Raw genomic sequence first — 21,238 nt, forward strand, 5'->3', positions numbered from 1 at the left:
TAATTTGATAATCACTCGGAAGCTAGTAATTTACATAAAAAAATAAAGACCAAAAAACGAGAATCAGATCACCCATAAAAGAAGCGAATGAGGCTAATTGGCTCAAAGTATCTATAAAAATAAACAACAACAAAATTAACCAACAAAAAAAACAACAATTTGAACCACAATAAAACTAATATTATAAAATAATAACGAATGCGTTTAAAGTAGGTTAAACAAATGTTTATCGTTTCAATCATTCCACAAATCAGGGCAATTAGAACATCAAAAATTTTATCATTAAAATCTAGGAGATAAAGTAGTGATGTAGTTTAACAGCAGAAATTGATCATTTACGGAATACAACTAGCTGTAAACCCATATGCTAATGGAACGTATTCCTAATTTCTGGAGAGTATCAATCCCACCCTTTGATCCTTATGTCCTGCAATGTTTATAGTAAGGGAAATGTCTTCTAGATTACCATAATCATCTGGAAGATCGACGATTAACATCGATTATTTGGTTGACAATGATTCGAAAGCTCTGATCTGTACGCTATATGATGAATAATAAAGTGTATCCTCAATTAAGTCTACAATGCAACATTGTATATTGCGAATCATAAGCTCATTCAAGTATGAGTAATTTAGAAGTTAATGAGTATTGCAATACAAACATTTATACGGTTTTTCAAGATCATAAACGGTGTAAACATAAGTGATTGTTGAAAGATTATCTTTATTGTTAATACAATTCAATATAAACTAAATAACTTTAACCTCCAGAAACGCATTTAGCTAAATAATCTGTTCCTTCTTATACAAATTACACGATGTACTAAAATCCTTCCAAATAGTCTGATCTACTACTGCGTTTGCATTAAGGTCCAAACAACGTTACCAATTCTGCAACGCCACCGCAGTGGCCAAATTGCCTGCTGTTCGTGCAAAGGTTATCACTGTTTACCGAGTGGAAAGGCCCTAACGAGTGTTTTAGTGCGGTGCAATAAAATCAGGTACGGCACCGATACCGAGCACGTTCGAAGGGTGGGAAATTTGGAACCGGCCCGGTTCATGGCGGTTGATGATAGGCATAAGCGTGGGAATGAATGAACTTCGGTAAGGATTTTCCCGAAACGGCTCGATGCTGTGGAGCAGCAAATTCTCACGTTTCCTCAGCCTCGGTCACACACATTCCCCGATGGGTTGCAGTGTAGAGACAAACATTTTTATGCAAAGTAGCATCCTGGCGGAGGCAACCTGCGAGGCATAAGATGGTGCCACGCCGCCACTACCTGTCCCGGCGGTTGTTTGGTATGGTTTGAGCGTTAATACCTCTTCAAATATGGTGAACACATGGTGACAAGCTGCTTACGGTTTTGGACACAACTAGCCAAGTACCGTTAGTTTTGTGTTTTATTGTACTGCCATGAGATTAGTCGTTGATTTTTATCAAACAGCCTATCCTAAGGAAGGCTTATCTGGGAAGTTGTTGTACGTATTTTATAATCCGATCACTGCCCTTTCTCAACACCGATCAATTTGATTGTTGAAGCATTTGTATTGCATGTTTGCATAAATACGCCCATAAATGCACTGCCAAAATGTGCACAGTGTGCATGATGGGAAGGCAAACAGTTCCCATTTCCTTTTCGTCCATCGCTATTTTTCTGTTTTCCTTTCCTCCTGTACCGTACGCACCGCCCATATTTTACAACCGACACCGATCGTGTTGCATTTTCACCTGCAATACCCATCCCAGGCCACGCCGAGACCTGTGACCTGTTGTCGCCGTCAAACAATCGCAAAATGCAATTACAGTTGAGCTATTGGACGAGCAAGGTGCAACGATACGGTTGGTGCAGTGATTGCAGTATTTTCCCAACACACACGCTTCCTGCGCAGTCGATCGTGCGGGCGCGATCAGGACATACAGGAAGCATCATAGCCAGAGTGTAGGTAGCGGCATTTGCGTTCTTCATTAACACGCGCTTACTGCATCGGACGGGTCTGGCGAGTGCTGCCAAGCAAGATGAAAGTCCTACGGAAGCCGTGCGCGGATGCCAATCAGAACATATTGGGTAAGTTTTGGGAGGCCCTTCTAATTTGAACGAGACCCGCCATGGGCACGTAACGTCTGTGCGTGGTGTGGATAGTTTAGTTTGACAGAATACCACAGGGAAGTGCTGGGAGAGGGAGCGAAAGAGAATGCTAAACGTAGGTGTATAGGCGAGGTACGTGGTAAGCAATAGAAAGAAATAGACGCATCGATCGATCGACGGCGGAGCGTTATTGGGACGGGAATGTGTAAAAAAAGGACGGCACGCACGGCAAAGAGCAGGATCGATCGAGAAGTGTGAATTGACGGAAGCTCACAAGAAAAATGGAGGGCTGTTGGCGTTAACAAAGCAGCTTCACTTCGCGGTTCCATTGTTCGTTGCCTTGCTTTGTTACTGTGGTTAAATGCAATGAATAATTGTTGTTTAATCGGTGCCATTTGTAACGAGTTCTAGCCAAACCATATCCATTCAGGTGTAGTGTCTCAACTGTCTCAAGCATCACCATCTGTCTCGCTGCATTTTCCATCCAAACGACATTTTAATTGGACCCTTCTTCTTCACCACCCTGCCACCAGGTCTGTCCGCCCGTTGTGCCATGAAGGAGAAAAGCAAAAATGCGGCCCGTTCGCGGCGAGAGAAAGAAAATGTGGAATTTTTGGAGCTTGCCAAACTGTTACCACTACCCAGTGCCATCACATCCCAGCTGGATAAAGCGTCAATCATACGACTCACCACCTCGTACCTGAAAATGCGACAAATCTTCCCTGAAGGTATGTGGGCGACTAGTGGGAAAGGGGTCATGATATCAACCAAAGCAATGTTATGACAGAAGAAAGCTATGTTTTTGTTTATCTCAGGACTAGGGACAGCATGGGGGACAGACCGCAACCATCAGCCGAATGGCCGTGCCGCGAATATCAAGGAGCTCGGTTCACATCTGCTACAGACACTGGATGGTTTCATTTTTGTCGTTGCGCCCGACGGAAAGATCACGTACATCTCCGAAACAGCATCCGTGCATCTTGGGCTCAGCCAGGTGGAGCTTACTGGCAACTCGATATATGAGTACATTCATGCGTACGATCAGGAAGAAATGGCATCGATTTTAGCGCTACAGCAACCACATCATCCTTTGGCGTGCAGTGCGCCACACAATCTTCCCACAAGTTCTACGTCCCTGAATTCACCAAACTCACTTGGAACTCCTTGGACTGGGACATTTCAAGTTGGGTCGTCAGCCACGGACTCTGGTTACAATGAAGCTTCTTCCGAGGCACCCGTTACACTTGCCTCTTGCCAACAGCAGCAGCATCAGCAGCAGCAGCAGCAGCAGCAACAGAACCACCAGTACTATGTGCCTTCTATACCGCAAGCTGTAAAGTGCGAATCCACGCAAATACATTGCCAGCAGAATCATCATCAACCGAACCATCGGCACAGCTACAGCCAACACCAGCGATCGTACGTTGTCGACATGGAGCGCAACTTCTTCCTGCGAATGCGATGCGTTTTGGCAAAACGCAATGCAGGACTCACCTCATCCGGTTATAAGGTAAGGAGTTGTGAGTCGTCGATTCGAATATAAAAAACAACGCTAAAGCAACGCTGTTCCCTCAAATTTCTTGTGTAGGTTATTCACTGTTCTGGCTACTTGAAAGCGCGTGTCTTTCCCCACGAATCACTCAACACACCCGGGTACTGTTGTGTGCAAAATCTTGGTCTAGAGGCCGTTGGTCACTCGCTGTCTCCGTCAGCGGCCACGGAAGTGAAATTGCAACAAAACATGTTCATGTTCCGCGCAAGTTTGGATATGAAACTGATTTATCTGGATGCAAAGTGAGTAGCGTAGGAAAAGCAATGAGAGCAACGAATGGTTGTTATTAGATAGTTTTTTTTTCCCTCTCCAGAGTTTCACAACTCACAGGATACGAGCCCCAGGATCTAATCGAAAACACGCTATACCAGTACATCCACGCCTCGGACGTTGTCCAAGTAAGGCAAACCCATCAGACGCGTAAGTATTGGAAAGGGTTTATAATTGGAGTAAACCCATCGCATGCAGTTTAATACCTACAACATTTCCATTCTTTTCTTTTTTGCAGTTTTACAAAAAGGTCAAGCCACTACCATGTACTATCGCTTTCTCACCAAAGCAGGAGGATGGCGATGGGTGCAATCACATGCCACGATTGTACACAACACGCGTTCTTCGCGACCGCACTGTATCGTTAGCGTCAACTATGTTCTGAGGTATGAATCCTTTTTCCTATTGCGCTGGAAACGTAAAAAGTTACGATATTTGTATCTAACTAACTCTGCAATTACTTTAACTGCGTACTTTCAGTGATTTTGAAGCGCAAAATCTTCAGCTGAACGAAAGTCAGGGCGCTAAATCATCGCTACGATCGAGTTTTGAAATGTTTAATTTCACGCCAACAACTCATCACCATTCAGCTGCATCTGAAGAATGTATGTCGGCGAAGGCTTTCAACGGGAATCAGCAGCTGTCCACCCATGAGGAATCTCTTGCCTTTAACCTGCCACCCGAACCATTAGCCCCCAGTATTGAGCCCTGTAAAGAGATTGACAATTTCCTCAATTTTCATCATACGCTCAAATCGAACGAAAGTACTTCGATCGCTGAGCTGAACGGTAGTGGAAATGATGATTCCTTTCTGCCCAACGATTTGTGCTACGATCAGTCGTCACAGTTTACAACTCAGACACAGCTCAGCTACCCGTTCGAGGACGCACAGTCCTTCACTTCGGGCGAGTTTCTGGATCCCTTTTACGAGCAGCTGTACTCAACGTACGAGACGCATCCCCCGGATCGGGATTTAATTTTGCGCTCCTGCTCTGTTAGTACGAGCGGCTCGGACACAACGTAGTTGGAACGAGAAGAGACATTTCGATGAGAGTATTCATATTAATCCAGTGATGATGAAAATTACCACACGCCAGTGCGATCTTCCTGCTGCTTCTGTTTCTTTAGTTTGGGAAGAACTGATCAGCAACGATCATTTAAGTTTAGAAGAAAAAAATGTAGAAATATTATTCGAACTGTGTTTTTAATTTTAAACATATTTTTTAACACATCATTGATTGCACTGCTGTAAGAAAATCTTAAAATAAATCGATTGTACTAAAAATAATAAATAATTCATGTAGAAGGTGCATGAAATTATTTTTCCTAATTAATTTTTACATGCTTTTTACATGCTAACCTTACATTTGTCAGAAAGTCAATCTTTTTTCAGTATATTATTGTGTAATTGAAGGAAGTACTTAATTTTTCTATAAACTTGTATATCCAATGGTTTAAATAGTCAGGAATAATCAATTTTACATTCACGGAATTCGTGGCCATAGACATGACCGAACAGCTCCGATAGATACGTAGAAAGTTTCCAAGAAATAGAGCAAGTTAGAGATTTGCACTTGCATATAATTATACTGATAAATACGTATTTATCTTACGACCATCACAAACTGCGTACATTCAAAGGCCAAACTGTTAGTGGGCGTTTGAGATATATCTATTATATATAGGTCGAAGCATCTGCCAAGAACACATTCGCGGCGTATCTTCATCAACCAGATAGTTGCTAGTTTTGCAGTAAAATAGTGTACCCGTAGGTTAAAAGGAACTTTCAAGGCATGTTTAGAGTCATAGTTTATCTAACCGCTTTTCTAACGATTTTTAAAATACATTGTGCAGGTAAGCATGTGTACAGGACACATTGTGTACATGTACATTATGCAGGATATACAAGTGTGTTTGTGGTCTAATTTTTCAACTCATTTGTAAGTCGCATTCAATTGCGATGCAGAACAGTCCTCCATAGAGGGTAGACTACAGAAGCAGTTATTTTGCACGGATTACGACAAATCACAACGCCCTGTAGAGCACCACGAAACTGCCACCAATGTTTCTATATCGATTTACATGAAAAATTATGCCTTGGTAAGATAGTAGTATATGATGCAGCATTCACAAAACTCATCAGTGTATTTTAATATTATTATTTGTGTTTATTATGCTTCGTTAGTACGAATATGACCCTTCATTGCATATCTCCAACTGGTTATCAGTTAGCTGGAAGGACGAATTTCTAACCTGGGACAGAGCGGATTATGGCATAGACATGCTAAACGTGGATGAAAGCGAGATATGGCGTCCAATGATCACTTCGTACAGCAAGTAAGTAGTATACGTGGAATGAGGTATGCATGAAGGACTGCAATGTATTCGTTCGCTTGCCGGTATAATGTTTAGGAAGCAACTGAACACGATAGACCGATCATGTAACGATCATAAATGCGAGCTGAAACATACTGGTGAAGTTTCCTGCATATCTCCATGCACCTATGAGGCACACTGCACGAGTACGAACATCGATTGGCCGTTTGATGTCATGGACTGCAGGCTGTATTTCAGCAGCTGGTTGCAATATAAGTCTGAACTAAACATGACTGGAGCGTCCAACGTATCAACAAGTTATGTTACTCATAATCATTACTCCTGGAAATTACTGTCAGCTGAAAAGGAAAACTCCAATCATTCCGATGACGACACCTATCCCAGTGTGGTATATGTGTTCAAGTTCGAACGCCATATGGGTTTATATACGGCTATTTTAACGCCGGGATTTTGTAAGTGAAGATCAATACGATCAGACTGCCCTTCAATTTATATTAATTTGTTTTCGACTCAGTGCTTGTCGTTTTAAGTTGGTTAGTGCTTTGGCTGGACTACAGTAGCTCCGAGCGCCTATACATTCTGTACGCAACCTGTATTGGTCACTTCACCTTTATGGAGTTCCTGTTCTGGCACCAGTCGCACCAAACCGAAGATGTTCCGAAAATGCGTAAATCAATCGAACCTTCTTTTAATATCGTTTGCTGCATGACCATTTAACGAAAATTTCCCCAACTTTCTTTCAACTTCATTTGCAGTGCTTTTCTACCGAGATTCGCTGTTTATCAACGTTTTCACTGTAATTCTTACCATCATTTTGAAATATACCAACCCTAAGCCCCACAGCCCGGAGCGACTAATAGACAGATGGGCCTTCAGGGTGGCTTCAACTAGTTTGGGGCGTGTGTTGCTGCTAAGAGGACATTTCATTGGCTCAAAGAGAACACTTCTACGCGAGGAAAATGAGGAAGGCAAGGAACACTACAATCACGCAGGAAATGGTAATGGCGATACGATCAATCTAGTTATTGATCGCACAAATGGCAATGGTTCCGTTGACGCGGGAACAGAGAAATACCAGCATGATTTAAAGATTATGTTTATAGATCGATCAATGCTTTTGTGCTGTTTTGTTAGTTACGTTATCATGATTATCAATTTGTACCCAAACAAACATTAATGGTGTTAAGTTCGTACCAGAACAAACTTACAAGCCTGTAAAGGAAATAAGAAATACAACACATTGCGCTTTGTCATTTGCATACGTTTATGTATTTTTTTGAAAGAAATTAAAATAAACTATTTATATAGCAAGTTCACGGAACGTAACGGAACAATTCAATAGATTATATTTTTTGTGGAATGTTCAAGGTTATTATCCAAGTAAACTGAACATAAACATGATAATTGTACAACTGATTCAACAAAAACGCATTGATGAAATGCTTACAATTAAATAATAACAATTAGAGTGAAGCTCATTAATTTGATTAAATAAATGATTTAAATGATTAAATGATAGTCGGTCTCGTAGTACAGTCGTCAACTCGTACGACTTAACAACATGCCCGTCATGGGTTCAATCCCCAAATAGACCGTGCCGCCATACGTAGGACTGACTATCCTGCTATGAGGGGGAATCAATTAGTCACTGAAAGCCAAGCCCACAAATGGGAACAGGCAGGCCTTGAACGACATCGGTTGTTGAGCCAAAGAAAAAAAAAATGATTTAAAACATTTAAACCAATAATTTCATGGAAGCTTCTTCTTCTTCTTTGGCTCAACAACCGTTGTCGGTCAAAGCCTGCCGCCTGCACCCCTTGTGGGCTTGGCTTTCAGTGGCTTATTGATTTCCCCCGATAGCAGGATAGTTAGTCCTACGTATGGCGGCACAGTATATTGGGGGCTTGAACCCATGATGGGCATGTTGTTAAGTCGTACCAGTTGACAACTGTACCACGAGACCGGTAGATAAATAAATTATTTAAAACATTTAAAACAATAATTTAATGGTAGCTACAAACAGTAAAATACTTTAACAAAACGATTCAGACCTTAACGTTGTAAATGAAATTTTAAAGGAAATCAATTTAAACCAAACAAATAAACTAAGCGCACAAGTAACAGCATTTTTCTTCGTAGCTTTATTTTTTTCCAAATGAAATTATCACCGTTGTAACGAGTGGGCGTATTATTGTGTGTCAAATGCACGGCAATAGCTTTACCACATTATTCGTCAACAGCCCGATAGTGAAGCTTTAGTATTCTATTTACCGTAGCTCGAAACGCATCGGATCGTGTTGTCCGTTAGTTCAAATACGGTAGCAACAGTTTGAGTTTCAAATATTACCATGTATTCCATAAAAATAATTTCCATCGTGTTATTTACATTGCAAGCAATCGAAAATGGTGGTATGAGCTATCATTTTATAGCAAAAATATATTTAAAAAAAAAACATAAATTGCTTTGTAATATTAACTTGTTTTGTTGAAAACTATAGCCACAATCGACTGTGACGCTCCTGTTAATACTGAAAACAAGGAAAGCGAGTTACTCCAAAAGCTACTATGCAATTACGACAAAAGTGAACGACCCGTCAAGAACCACAATACTGCAGTAAACGTTACAATGTCAATGCACGTTCAAAATTACGATGTGGTAAGTTACATGTTGTATGTTTTGCGGGCATTTCACGATCGAATCATACTATTGTTCAATTGCTATCGTTCTATTGCAATTGGGCAATCGGGTCTAAGAGCGAGGGAAAGGCGACGCTCTATCTGAATGTGTGGATGAGCTCTTCGTGGAAGGATGAGTACCTAAACTGGGATAGAGCAGAGTATAGCCTAGACAAGGTAGTGATCGATTCCGACGATCTATGGCGTCCAACGTTTGTTGCCTTTCATAAGTAAGTCTCTGTATCAACACAGTAGAATATTTGGACTAACACATTTGTTTCTGCCCAGTATAAAAAGTGGCAATGGTGCTAACGCCTGTGGAACCCATCCCTGCGAAGTAAAGCAAACTGGAGTGGTCCTCTGTGTTACCCCGTGCCAGTATGAAGCTCTTTGCGTGAGCGATACGGTTAGCTGGCCATTCGACAGCCTAAAGTGCACAATGTTCCTCGGCACCTGGTTGCAAGACGTCAATCAAATCAACATCAGCCAAAACTCGAACGTATCCACGCGTGACATTGAGGTGCACCATGCTGAATGGATGATCAAGTCGGTGAAGAAACTCCACATATTCCTACCAGACAATACTAGCTACCCATCGTTGGAGTATATCTTCACGATGCAACGTCATGTTGCTATTTATGCTGCTATTTTGACGCCAGGATTCTGTACGTGGAGTGCCCCTTGCGGGCATTGAAGCAGTCTTTTGAAACAAATGCTAACACTTCGAACCTCCTTTCAGTGATGATAATAATTGATTTGGCTGTCCTGTGGATGAACAGCGGCAGCGCCGAACGACTGTACATACTCTGTGCAACTTGTATGGGCCATTTTACCTTCATGGAATACCTCTACTGGCGGCTACCGTACCACGGCGAGAACGTTCCCCGAATGCGTAATATTATTTTTGTATTATGTTTTGCGTTTAAAATATTGCATTCAATTCCACTCTCCATTTTCAGTACTTTTCTTCCGTGATTCTCTTATAATTAACGTTCTGCTGGTAGCCTTTACCATCATACTGCGACAAACGGCCCCGAAAGCTGATAGCGAAGAGCGCTTAGTCGATAAGCTTGCCGGCAGGGTAGCTTCAACGACGATGGGTCGTGTATTGCTTCAAATAGACGATACCGTTGATGCAAAACAATCAGCTACGATCGACGAAGAAAATGTAGATACTGATAATTCCAACAAACTGCGGACGGACAGTTTTGAGGGTGATACTGTGAACCTAGTATCCGATGCACCCGTTAATGATGCGCCGGTTACAGCGCCAGTTATTGCTAATCACCAACGGGGTACTTTAGTTAATGCATTTTTAGATAGAATTATGTTTATTTCCTTCTTACTTTGTTACGTCTTCATGATCTGCAGCCTTTTGCCAAAGGAAGTAATGTAAACTTAATCTCTTCGAATAAACGATGACCGTCGTGCAAGAAAAAAAAAGAATCTTCCAACACCTGGTTTCCCAACACCTTCCTGGTGAGAAAAACTATCTTCTCTTTGTCGTTTGGTTTTATCTGCGAGCTAACCTACCCATTCCGAATTTATATGCTTGAAGCCTGAGGCTGAACTATAGGCCTACGAAAAATAATTTCGGGGGTTAATTTCATACGAGTTCACAATAGTGATACGACTCCGCACCTACGACTCCAATTCAACTCCGACTATTGTTAGTCCGATTCCGACTCCGGCAAAATGGAATCACTAGATCCGCCCGGAGTCAGAGTCGTCCGGAGTCGTCCGGAGTCGTCCGGAGTCGTCCGGAGTCGCCCGGAGTCGTCCAGAGTCGTCCATAGTCATCCAGAGTCGCCCGGAGTCGCCCGGAGTCGTCCGGAGTCGTCTGGAGTCATCTGGAGTCGTCGGAGTCGTCGGAGTCGTCGGAGTCGTCGGAGTCGTCCAGAGTCGTCCGGAGTCATTCGGAATCGGAGTTGGTCGGAGTCAACAGGACCCGTTTGTTTTAATGTGCTTGTGATCAGACATTTCCTTTCATTGTGTTGTTTTGTCTTTCACTTTGCGCGTGCACTTCCTATACAAGCCGATCTCGGCCGACTCCAGATGACTCCGGATGAATCCGTCTGCAGTCGATTCTGGATGACTCCAGACGACTCCGTTCGATTCCAAACGACTCCGAACGACTCTTGACGACTCCAGACGACTCCAACTCCGGGTGAATCCGAACAACTCCAACTCCGAACAATTCCGGGCGACTTCAGACAACTCCAGACGACTCCGATTCCGGGCGACTCCGAACGACTCCGGACGACTCCGGACGACTCCGGGCATTTTCGGACGATTCCGAACGACTTGCATGGATATTTATTTATTTATTTCATACATTTTTCATCGATCCGACTCCGGATTTTTGCCCATCTTTACCCATCACTAGTTCAAAAGTGCTCCTGCAATCCAAGAGACATATCGTGAGAAACTGAATCTGAACTATTCCCGGAAATGAATCGAATTCTAGACACATACCGAATCTGGGACTGATCCTGAGCCCATACCAGTTTTGGAACTAGTCCTGTACCCAGCGGCGGATCTAGGTAGACGGTAGGCGGACTAGGCGGTAGCCTAGGGGCCCCGTAGTGCGCTAGTCTGTAGTATGCAGTATGTATAAAAGTAGAAAGAGCGACAGAGTACTAGCGACAAGTGCCCCGGAAGGATGAACGTTGGAGCCCTGACGCTGGCGATTCAATTTCCCTCTAACCCCCCCCCCCCCCCCCCCCACCACTCCCTCCCCGCTCACCATTTACCATTACAAGGGGGCCTCAACTCACCACTGATACTGTGCCCATATCGCTTCTGGAAACTGACGGGTAAAGTTCGGCACCGATCTAACTCAGAAAATCTCGGAACCTACTCCGAAAGATAGGTCTGAAAAGCACCACCCAAAGCCGGAATCGTCTGGAGTAGCTCAGAATGGGAGTCGCCCGAAGTCGGAGTCATTTGGAGTCGGAGTCGTTCGCAGTCGGATTCCTCCGGAATAGACAGGAGTCGGAATCAACCACCGTCAACAGGCGTCGGAGTCGATCGAGGTCAATCAATGTCGGAGGCAAAGACGGCAGGTGCAAAGGTGCTGATGCAAAGCATTGCTGTTGTCTCAAAGGTTATTACTTAAGGCTGGAAATAGACGAACCGAGATCGTCGCGGTACCGCGAAATTCGCGCCTTGTTTATAACAGTTGTATAACAGTAGAGCTGTCAAATCTTCCGCGCCTCCAATCGCGCCTGCTGTTTCGCAGAGATACCCAACTTCGGTATTGCTGAGATTTTCGCGGTAGCGCGAACCGATTATTTTTACATTTTCTGGCGGATTTGTGTGAAAACTCGTGTCGAGAAATTAGTTTTGTATTTTATTTTGCATACACTATGTGAAATAAATAATTTGATTCGCAAATTGATAGAAAAATATTTCTTCTTGGCACATTCAATCGTCACCAGACCTCGGATGGTTCCATACACGAACCGCGATTATCTCGCCTATCTGTCAGATTTTATAACATAATTGACAGCTCAAGTCATACGCGATTTTCGCGGTACCGCGATGGTCTCGGTTCGTCTATTTCCAGCCTAAGAAACCTAGGACTTACCCATGCCCGTCATGGGTTCAAACCCACAGTGGACCGTTCCCCCATACGTAGCACTGAGTATCCTGCTATGGGTAATCAATAAATTGCTGATGACCTAGCCCACTAGTGGCACAGGTAGGCCTTGACCAGTGGTTCCGATTTTGTCGGAGTCAGTATCGGATTAACAATAACCGGAGTCGCTTCAGTTGCACTACTACATCACATCACTACCAAGAACCATTCTCACCAGGAGAAGTGTAGCGTAAAATTCAGCATAGCTAAATTTAGTTCAATTTGTTCATTGATAATGATGATTAAAACATTTTAATTAATGTGATTGAAATTGAAAAATAAAATCACAAATTAATTCAAAAATTAATTAACGCTCACGGTAGGACAGTTTCAAATATTCACCCAAACACATTGTATACCAGTTATAACTGCATGACAGATAAGCAAGCCGATGACAGATTGACGCTCTTTTTTCATTTTCGGGGAAGCGGCAAACAAAACAAACTAGCGGCGTTTTCCTGCATTTACGGCATTGTGAGCTGCATTTTTGTTTCGTGGTATTGCTTTTTTGGTTGGTAAATCCTTTTCGAAACTACTTCCTTGTGATTCACATAGAAAAGTATCAATATCACAACAATAACCAAAACTCTGTAAACACATCAAGCAATCGAAAATGGAACCACCAGCTTCCGATTCGCATAAAAGCCAATTAAACGCCCTGGAACGCAGAAAAAAGTACAACGAGCTATTGGATTATGGACATGAATTGGGTAAGCTCCTAGCAATATGCACGATAGCATATCACCTCAATTCAACAGCACCTTTACATTTCTTCCCCAGCCCTCAGAACACAAACGGAAGATGCGGTGGGTATATTCCAAGGCGTTTCATCTATTCTGATTCAGACGGACCAACTGCATCAGAGCATGGCTGCAGAGAAGATGGAAAATGCTTCCGAGATGTGCATTAATGTACAGGTCGTAAAAATGGGACACGATTTAGTGGGGGCAGCGTTGCAGAAAAGCGAAAGCACCCAATTTTGCGACGAAGAGCTAGCAGCGGCCATAGTACGTTCACTGCTCGTTGCACTGTAACCTGGCATATGGCTCACATTGCGTTGTTTTTAATTTTCAGAAAGCAATCATTGGCGATTCCGGCAACCCCTTGCAATGGCTACACATAGGAGAGCTAGGCATAAAGTCATTTAGTATGTCAAAACAATCGCCGTGCTTACTGGGAGCGTTCGAGCTGGAACCCGTACAGGTAGAAAAGCCCGTCAAAGAGCGTCGTCGACGCCAGCGCCAGGAGCTGGGTGATCCACGCAAACCTGAAACAGTGGTCAAATTGAACCAAGAAGAGACAGATGCTCGCAAGCTGCAAGGTGTTATGGAACAACTGAAAGCCGTACGATTTGATTGATAGCTATGCTGCATAGGGACGGTAAAATTGTGATTCTAATTCTTTCGTCTCCCTGTCTGGCTACTTTAGATATACGAGGAAAGAAGACAACCGATACCCTACTTCGAGCTCATCACGGACCCAACCGATTACATGAATACCGTCGATACAGCGTTTCAGATTTCTTTTCTCATTCGCGATGGAGCTGTAGCATTAGAAACGGTTGATGATCTGCTATCCGTTCGTCCCACTTCCAGCAGCGAAAAACAGCAAAACAAGCGAACCGATGACAACGTTCAGGCAATTCTATCCTTAAACTTTGCCAAATGGCAGGTGAGTAATGTGACGACAACCAGCAGTTCAGTGTGCATCGTTGCAATGTAAATATTCTTTCCCATACCTTTTTAGAGCGCTGTCAAGCAATTCCGTTTGAAAAGACCATTACTGGCAATCGAGCGCGATACACTGGACGCGTCTCAAGCTTCGTAATTAGCTAATAATGCATAGACAATGAGTTCTGTAAAAATGTTTCGCATAGTAAAGTATAAACAAGAGAACTGTACCTTTTTCACGTTAACGCCAAATGTTTTATTTTCATAGTAAAGGAATGTAATGGCAATTTTTCTTAAAAATCAATGTTCATAGTGGAGAACAATTTATGCTGCATCATCTATAAAGAGACCATCACGAGGATTGGTCACGCAGCTAGACCTTTCTTTTCGTTAGTGTTACAATTTTATTCCCTAGTTCGTTATGAAAAGAACAGTACGAGACTTGCAAATTGCACCGCCAATGGACGGAACTAGTATTAATAATCGAGCCATAACTACAGCTCGTTAATTTCAGACTACTAATATATTAAATATCTCTTCCGAACTTCCACAACCCGTTGCGGTCCTTCCCGCTGCTAAAGTATATTATAATTTGCTATAGCACCTTTCTACCGCCCTTCGTCTGGCTTTAGTACACCTTACATAACATTGCACGTCCGTTGCGGTTCCTCTGCGATGGCGGCCGATGCAACTGACCGACTGTCCGTTACGGACTTGCCTTGCGCAATCTTTCGAATGTTTGCCACCTCCAAATCTGACACCGATCGGGCGAAAGGGTGCGCTGTGGTATACTTCTGTCCCAGACCATCGCGCTGGCCACTACCGCTCCGCATACTTGCCCCGTCGATGACGATCCGATTGTTGCCGGTGATAGTGCCACCACCACCAACGCCACCACTTTCACTTGAAAGCGCAACGCTTCCCCCCAACGTACCAGCCGAGCTCATGCGCTGCATGGTGCTATTGACACTGGAGTTGCCTACATTCCGCGACTCGCCTTGGCTTTGGTGGCTTAGCCCCTTGCTTCCGCCCACAGTAACGCCTGCAGCGGGCGCCTCACTATCGCGGAAAGTGTGCATACTACCCATCACGAGCGGCGAAAAGGCTGAAACCCCCGTCACGGCGGTCGTGTGCATCAGCGACGGAATGGATTCCTGCTGAATGACAAACTTATCCAGCACCGCTAGCTGAGGCTGCAAGGCGATCATAAACGGCCGGTACGCAAGACACTCGTTGAAGCTCCAGCGAGTCATATCCTTCAGCCCGTTGCGCAACTGTCGACACACTACGAGGGATTTCGATCGTATTGCCGCGTTCGTAATGCGCCCGACGGAGGCCACGTCGAGTAGCAGCACGGAGAGCAGGAGCGCAAACTCGTAACAGTTTGCCTCGGTGAATATCTGCAACAGGTAACGCATGCGAATCTCTAGCTTGTGTTGCTTGCGCCGGTTCGATTTGCTTTGCTTCGAAATGTTTTTCTCCATCGCTTGGCTGAAGCTTTGCTCGCCAAGCGTTATGTTCAGCAGGCCACCTGCACCACCGCACACCGTCGACACTTCGTCTGGCCAGTTGGGTTGAGCAGCTTCGGACAGCACGCTCGCTGTATCGTTCAGTGGCATAAGATTGGCTTCCGCAGTTGTACCCAGCAGCGGATCGCCGATCGGAGATGCGGGCGTATTTTTTTGTCGCTGCTGTTGTTGTTCTTGTGGTTGCTCCTGTTCTGGTTCCAGCTGTCTTTCGTCCGCTTTCGCTGCCGTCCCAATAACAGGACCATTGGCACCCGTCGGTCGAACGAACGACAGGCTGTTATACCCCGAATCGACCGTGCGGCGCGTAGTTAACTCGGACAGGGGTGATTTGTTGGACAAATTCGAGGACGGCGAGGGGGACGACTCTGCATGCATGTGAGCTTGAGCCAACGGATTCGGAAGCAATGTTAGATCTAGGCACGGTTTTGGCCAATCGAGCTCGTCGTGCAAGGACTTTAAGGCATTTACGAAATCCTCTATGCGCGCGGCACGATCCTTCTCTCGATTAAGCCATCCGACTAGATGGAAATCCAGCGTCGCACTCATATACCCAAGATCTTCCAGCTTTCGCAATTGTAAAAATCGGCGAGCATGTCTTTGCAGTACCACGTCGATGAAAAATTCTTCTGCCGTGGAGGTGTCGCTGAAATCACAAATGATTGAATGACATTATTTCATTACATCAGTTTGCAGTCATTCTTTACGCATGCCGAGCGCATGAGAACTTACGCTTCCTTTTGAGTATTTGGCACACTTTTCTTTCGTCGCAAAATTTGTCTCTCGGTGGAGGCATCGTGACCCGAGCTTAGTGCTCCACTGTTCTGCTGCACCGTTGCTGCTGCTGTTGGATTGTTAAACATTATGTTCTTCTCCTTATTTACCACCGTAGCCGCACTGTCATTTGATTTCGGGTATGGTACGGTGGTTGAGAAACTGCGACCTCTTGCCATGCTACTGCCCAAGATTAGACTCAAATCTTCAGCGTTCGGCGCCGGAGGACCAGCGGCAATCAGTCCACCGAACTTGTTGCCAAACACATACGACGAGCGTGGGGATTCCACATCGTTCGGATCGATCGCGCGCAGAAACCGTACCAAATCTTTGGCCAGCGGCCAATCCTGCTGTTCCAGGGCAGTGTCCAGTAATACCGTCGCGTACTGGCGACTCACCGAGGACGGTTCCAAATTTTGCAATATAATCAAATAGCTCGCAGCCGTGTGCAACTGTCGTGCGGCCATACACTTCTGGAACAATTCCTTCGGTTTGCCGGCACTGGAAAACAGATACGGCCAAAGGGCAATCTCTGTCTTGCGAGCACATTGTACGACCGTCTGTAAGTAAACCGGAAACTCCTGGATGAATTCAAGGACGCTCGGTAATAAAGCATCGGGGATCGGTTCCTTGCTGGTCGCTTCCTCTTCTAGCACTTCGTGCAGCAACAGTTCCAGTGAGTGGGGAAAGTATGGAAGATTTGTACAGCAGCGAGCAATTTCCCAAGCATTGTACCCAAGGTTGCGTCGAATCAGCTGTCGCAATATTTGATGCAAATAAACTTGGCTCTGGAGACAACAACAAAAAAAAAACAGTGGACAGTGTGTTATCATCGCACAAGGCGATATGGTTTCATTTCCGCAGTACTTACCGTTCGTTTGAGCGCATTATATGGCAATGAAAAGTACACCGACGGATCGCTTGTGTAAAGCAGCGTGTCATTTTCTGCCCCAAGTATAATTGCATCCTCGAACAGTATCACCAGAGGGTAAATTTTCAACGTGAACGATAACATTATCCGTTTGCTCATGAACGTGTGTCGCAGGCTGCGCGATCCTGTTTCCCCCGTCCGTGGGAAAACCGGCAACCAGACGCGCATGCCGTATCCGCCACAGTACAGCCAGAGAGATTCTTTAATATGCGTCTTGCTCGACTCGGACACCCAGATACACTCTACCGACGAGGCCAAGCAGGTGGATGTTAGCTGACTGTTTGCACTGCCTGTGCCGTGATGGTGCTGATGATGGTCCGTCTGCACCATCAACACGCGGCCAGATACGTTCATAATTAACGTTTCGGAAAGAGAGTTCTCATAGTTGTTCGCTTTCATCATCCCTCCCGTGCCGGCACCTTCGTGCTTAATGCTCGTCATTAGTACCGATATGACGCATGCTGGATGAATGCAAACGTTTTTTATATCGTAAATATGCATCTTCACCAGCTCCACTCGATGATGGTCGGGGCCAGTGTAATCGTCCTCGATTTGTTTCAGAGCAAATACTGATACATGGCCGTCAGATGTGAAAACCACCTGTAAATCGGCAGTTAATAATATCAGAACAAACAAATGCACAACACATGCGCTATTCCCTTACCAGTTGATCGCGGAATAAGTTGATGAGCATCACCGGACTGGCACTTTTCGTAATCTCGGCAAATCGGTTATCCAACTTGTTTTCTTTAGAGTAGATGCGTAACTCGTCGTGGAATCCGATAAGGGAATAACATCCTGCAAAGATCAAACGACCATGTAGTATCTTGCAGCTTTAGCAATGACTTCAGGTTGCGTGAAAGGGAAAATGAAAGATTATATTTCTTGTTTTGTATTGAATTGAACAAAACTAAATATGGAGCACACATTTTCACTCGAGGATTTGGTTTTTTTAAGCACATATAAACCCAAAAAACCTAAAGATTCATTCTCACTTCCACGCTTCGTCTATTTCGTCAAGTTTGCGAAGAAACCCAACCATTTCTACTTTCTACTTACCCATAATTATGAATTCTTTCCACCAAAGCAGACCGCCCGTTATTACAAAATCTTTCTCTTGCGTCTCATTACCAAATAATTTCCATTTGCGAGTATTGAAGGAATACAATGCTACCCCTGTCCGGCCTGCTACTGCCACATTAGTACCGGTATGATCTATTGCACTGTACTGCATTTTAGTAAGTAAAAAACAAACATATTGTTGATTACGCCTGCTTGCCAATTCAAAATGGCATGGTTTAACCCACTCACCCGTATCGGCCAGTTGGAAGAAATATAAGCTGTAGGAAGATTCAACACAACCCAATGTTTGCTCTCCGATAGTACACTGTTGAATTTGAGGTAACTGTCTCCTCCGACGTTGACCGGATCGGGCTCTCCAGATGGTATGTAGGCAGAATCTGAAAGATACAGTACGTTGCGCTTTGTATATTAGCAATCACAATACACACTTATACTGAACGAAAAAGAATCAAACCTTTGCGAAATTCATCTGTTTTCCCGGAGTAGGACACCTCGCCATCGCCAGTAGCACTATCGTAGCTAGCTTTATGAGCAGGATAAATGTTTTGCAATACATCGCCGTGGTTGATATAGAGCTTATCATCTCCTTGCAGCAACAGAAAAGAATTATTGCTCTGTAAAATTAAGGCGAACACGTTAAGACAACTCATGTCAGTAATGTCATATTTTACCACCATCGGTCGTATCTACTGTACCATGCATGGATTGATGGTTAGAATGCTTTTGACAAAGTCCAGCTGAACCAGCATTGTGGATGGAACAGGCGATGGTGCGTTGCTCATTTCATCGGTCTCATTAGTTTCATCGCACGATGGGGTGGATTTTTCATTTGTTTGCCGTACCATAAGCAGCTGGTACCCTTCAGTAGACCAATCCTGCAAGCAATCCAAAATCAAGGTATGAAAATTGACAACACTACTCTCAGGACCACTGGAAACATACCATGCTTATAATGTTAAATGGATCATTTTTAGACAAATCTACATGCAATCCATAGTCCCAGGCAAGCGAGCACAGTAACAACGAACCGAATGTACTCCACAGAGATATGCCTCCGTTGACCCAGGCCACTATAATGGCACATCCATCGGGTGTCCACTTCATGTCACGGACGGGGCCTGGCGATCCGGGAAAATCTTTCGCACTCAATGACAATCTATGCGATAGTTCCAGTCCGCCCGTTAAATCGTCGATCACGTACATGTTGGTTTGAGAGTTCCTTCGCCCGAATGCTATCAACCGGTACTTGTGATTGATGACCGTGCACGTCGCGTCGTCCACATTTTGGCACCAAATCCCTTGCACTTGCTGCAACAACAACAACAACAACAACAAAAAGACTTATCGATTACATTTGCACTTTTTTGATAGCTAAGCATAGACTTGTTGCTTACGTTGGGATCAAACTTCGTGTTGTTTGCAGTAAGAAACGCTGCACGACCATCGCTCAACGTTATGCCGAACCCGCAAAGTAGTGGTGAGTAATCGATCGAAGAGACGTAGACATTTTTCTCCAAAATAGGGACGGCTAAGATAGTGAAAAATATATATAAAATGTCATACATCAGTCGCTGGAAGCTGTTCACTTACCATAGCTGACTTGCTGATTAACGCTAAAGGGAATTCTTTTAAGATCGAGTGCATAATCACGCTCTTCGGCACCTTCCCAATTAAGGCGGATGATTCGACCCTCTTGCGTTGCAATCACGATCTGGTTTACGTTTATACACGACACACAACAAATTGGGACATAGAGACAAATACGGTGTGTCTGGAAAAATAAAGGAAACATTAGATTAATTTCCCTACATTACACTTACATATGCGAATATAGAAATCCCAATCCTTTGGTTACGCTGCATTTACTTACCAGTGAAAGCTTTAAGCAGGGTATAGTTTCTTTAAGAAACAGCTCGGCACTATCCCGCCGTAGGTTAGTGAACGGTGAATCATTTTGATTGTACACACCCTTTGGAGTATCATTCACGATCAACGTATACATAAACAAAGTACCGCCTTGCGTCGTCCCTCCGGTAGTCACCAGCAACATGCTCGAATCTGGTTTCCATTCTATGTTGGTGTTAATACCATACTTCTCCAAACATTCCGGACTTCGTAGTTTAGACGTAATCGGTACACAGGGCTGCAATGGACACAAATGAAATAACTCACGCTGCTTCGAAGACTAGGTCTAATTACTGCAGTGACTGTTTAACCACCTTCGAGTACCAGATAGCAATAGCATCTTCCGCCAGAACGGCAAACAAGATTTTAACCCGATCACACACAACTTTACGGATGCTTCGATGCGGGCCACTATTGAGCACCCGTGGCCATCCGATTGAGAAGTACATCTTGGAGCTTGCTGTGGAATGCACAGCTCAAGGGCACCGGAAAAACTTATGCAGACTAAGGGAATTAAACCAAATTAGCTTGTTCTATCGATATTGAGCGTGCATTTTATTTTTCACACTAGAACTACTGTTGAGTCTGTGAAAAAAATGAATTTTCAATCGCAAAATGCACAAAAACAGTCTGAGAATGAAAACGTCAGTAGAAAATGACAACAAAGCATCGTGGTACACCATCATGTGGACGTGTGATCTTTTCAGTGACATTATATGATGCAAATTAACTTCAAAGTTTAAATTCACCTAAATCAGGATAGTTTTTTGTCCAATATTCAATTAATA

General features: G+C 44.0%; 5 protein-coding genes across 6 annotated transcripts; 4 read left to right on the forward strand and 1 right to left on the reverse strand.

Moving 5' to 3' along the window:
- The first annotated feature begins 2,192 nt into the window (after positions 1-2,192).
- Positions 2,193-4,391, forward strand: LOC120957563 (protein single-minded-like). Its single transcript, XM_049608906.1, has 6 exons — positions 2,193-2,201; positions 2,523-2,814; positions 2,902-3,596; positions 3,675-3,880; positions 3,952-4,058; positions 4,147-4,391. The coding sequence occupies exons 1-6, from the start codon at positions 2,193-2,195 to the stop codon at positions 4,389-4,391; spliced, it is 1,554 nt and encodes a 517-aa protein (XP_049464863.1).
- A 70-nt stretch (positions 4,392-4,461) lies between these two features.
- Positions 4,462-4,932, forward strand: LOC120957562 (uncharacterized). The gene has a single exon (XM_040379833.2). The coding sequence runs from the start codon at positions 4,462-4,464 to the stop codon at positions 4,930-4,932; it is 471 nt and encodes a 156-aa protein (XP_040235767.2).
- Positions 4,933-5,609: 677 nt separating this feature from the next.
- LOC120959351 (uncharacterized) lies at positions 5,610-10,336 on the forward strand. Its single transcript, XM_049608907.1, has 12 exons — positions 5,610-5,762; positions 5,854-6,008; positions 6,094-6,245; positions 6,321-6,697; positions 6,760-6,912; positions 7,001-7,420; positions 8,640-8,654; positions 8,744-8,901; positions 9,000-9,151; positions 9,210-9,586; positions 9,661-9,813; positions 9,881-10,336. Exons 1-12 carry the CDS (start codon positions 5,702-5,704, stop codon positions 10,315-10,317), a joined length of 2,610 nt encoding a protein of 869 aa, XP_049464864.1. The 5' UTR covers positions 5,610-5,701; the 3' UTR covers positions 10,318-10,336.
- Positions 10,337-12,966: 2,630 nt separating this feature from the next.
- On the forward strand, positions 12,967-14,476 carry LOC120956787 (EP300-interacting inhibitor of differentiation 3). Of its 2 annotated transcripts, XM_040378515.2 has the most exons (6): positions 12,967-13,072; positions 13,166-13,271; positions 13,342-13,568; positions 13,636-13,905; positions 13,990-14,232; positions 14,308-14,476. In XM_040378515.2, the coding sequence occupies exons 2-6, from the start codon at positions 13,175-13,177 to the stop codon at positions 14,386-14,388; spliced, it is 918 nt and encodes a 305-aa protein (XP_040234449.1). In that variant the 5' UTR covers positions 12,967-13,072; positions 13,166-13,174; the 3' UTR covers positions 14,389-14,476. The 2 variants fall into 2 exon arrangements, with proteins under 2 accessions (XP_040234449.1, XP_040234448.1); XM_040378514.2 differs by having other exon boundaries at positions 12,967-13,271.
- LOC120956786 (guanine nucleotide exchange factor subunit Rich) lies at positions 14,460-21,111 on the reverse strand. Its single transcript, XM_040378513.2, has 13 exons — positions 20,765-21,111; positions 20,416-20,688; positions 20,136-20,316; positions 19,940-20,073; positions 19,488-19,853; positions 19,241-19,420; positions 19,000-19,159; positions 18,774-18,922; positions 18,522-18,690; positions 18,127-18,260; positions 17,403-18,062; positions 16,490-17,319; positions 14,460-16,403 (listed from the first exon to the last, which is right to left on the reverse strand). Exons 1-13 carry the CDS (start codon positions 20,897-20,899, stop codon positions 14,870-14,872), a joined length of 4,905 nt encoding a protein of 1,634 aa, XP_040234447.2. The 5' UTR covers positions 20,900-21,111; the 3' UTR covers positions 14,460-14,869.
- Between the last annotated feature and the right edge of the window lie 127 nt (positions 21,112-21,238).

Source organism: Anopheles coluzzii, chromosome 3 (assembly GCF_943734685.1).
Source record: "Anopheles coluzzii chromosome 3, AcolN3, whole genome shotgun sequence".
In the NCBI taxonomy this organism is placed as follows: Eukaryota; Metazoa; Arthropoda; class Insecta; order Diptera; family Culicidae; genus Anopheles; species Anopheles coluzzii.

Coding starts and splice junctions, on each gene's coding strand:
- LOC120957562 (XM_040379833.2), top strand. CDS start 4,462: ATGTTTAATTTCACGCCAACAACTCATCACCATTCAGCTGCATCTGAA.
- LOC120956787 (XM_040378514.2), top strand. CDS start 13,175: ATGGAACCACCAGCTTCCGATTCGCATAAAAGCCAATTAAACGCCCTG. Junction 13,272..13,341: donor GGATTATGGACATGAATTGG/GTAAGCTCCTAG, acceptor TTTCTTCCCCAG/CCCTCAGAACACAAACGGAA. Junction 13,906..13,989: donor TTATGGAACAACTGAAAGCC/GTACGATTTGAT, acceptor TGGCTACTTTAG/ATATACGAGGAAAGAAGACA.
- LOC120959351 (XM_049608907.1), top strand. CDS start 5,702: ATGTTTAGAGTCATAGTTTATCTAACCGCTTTTCTAACGATTTTTAAA. Junction 6,698..6,759: donor TATTTTAACGCCGGGATTTT/GTAAGTGAAGAT, acceptor TTTTCGACTCAG/TGCTTGTCGTTTTAAGTTGG. Junction 8,902..8,999: donor ACGTTCAAAATTACGATGTG/GTAAGTTACATG, acceptor ATCGGGTCTAAG/AGCGAGGGAAAGGCGACGCT.
- LOC120957563 (XM_049608906.1), top strand. Junction 2,815..2,901: donor GCGACAAATCTTCCCTGAAG/GTATGTGGGCGA, acceptor TGTTTATCTCAG/GACTAGGGACAGCATGGGGG. Junction 3,881..3,951: donor CTGATTTATCTGGATGCAAA/GTGAGTAGCGTA, acceptor TTCCCTCTCCAG/AGTTTCACAACTCACAGGAT.
- LOC120956786 (XM_040378513.2), bottom strand. CDS start 20,899: ATGTACTTCTCAATCGGATGGCCACGGGTGCTCAATAGTGGCCCGCAT. Junction 19,854..19,939: donor ACACGAAGTTTGATCCCAAC/GTAAGCAACAAG, acceptor TTGTTGTTGCAG/CAAGTGCAAGGGATTTGGTG. Junction 18,691..18,773: donor CTTCCAACTGGCCGATACGG/GTGAGTGGGTTA, acceptor ACTAAAATGCAG/TACAGTGCAATAGATCATAC.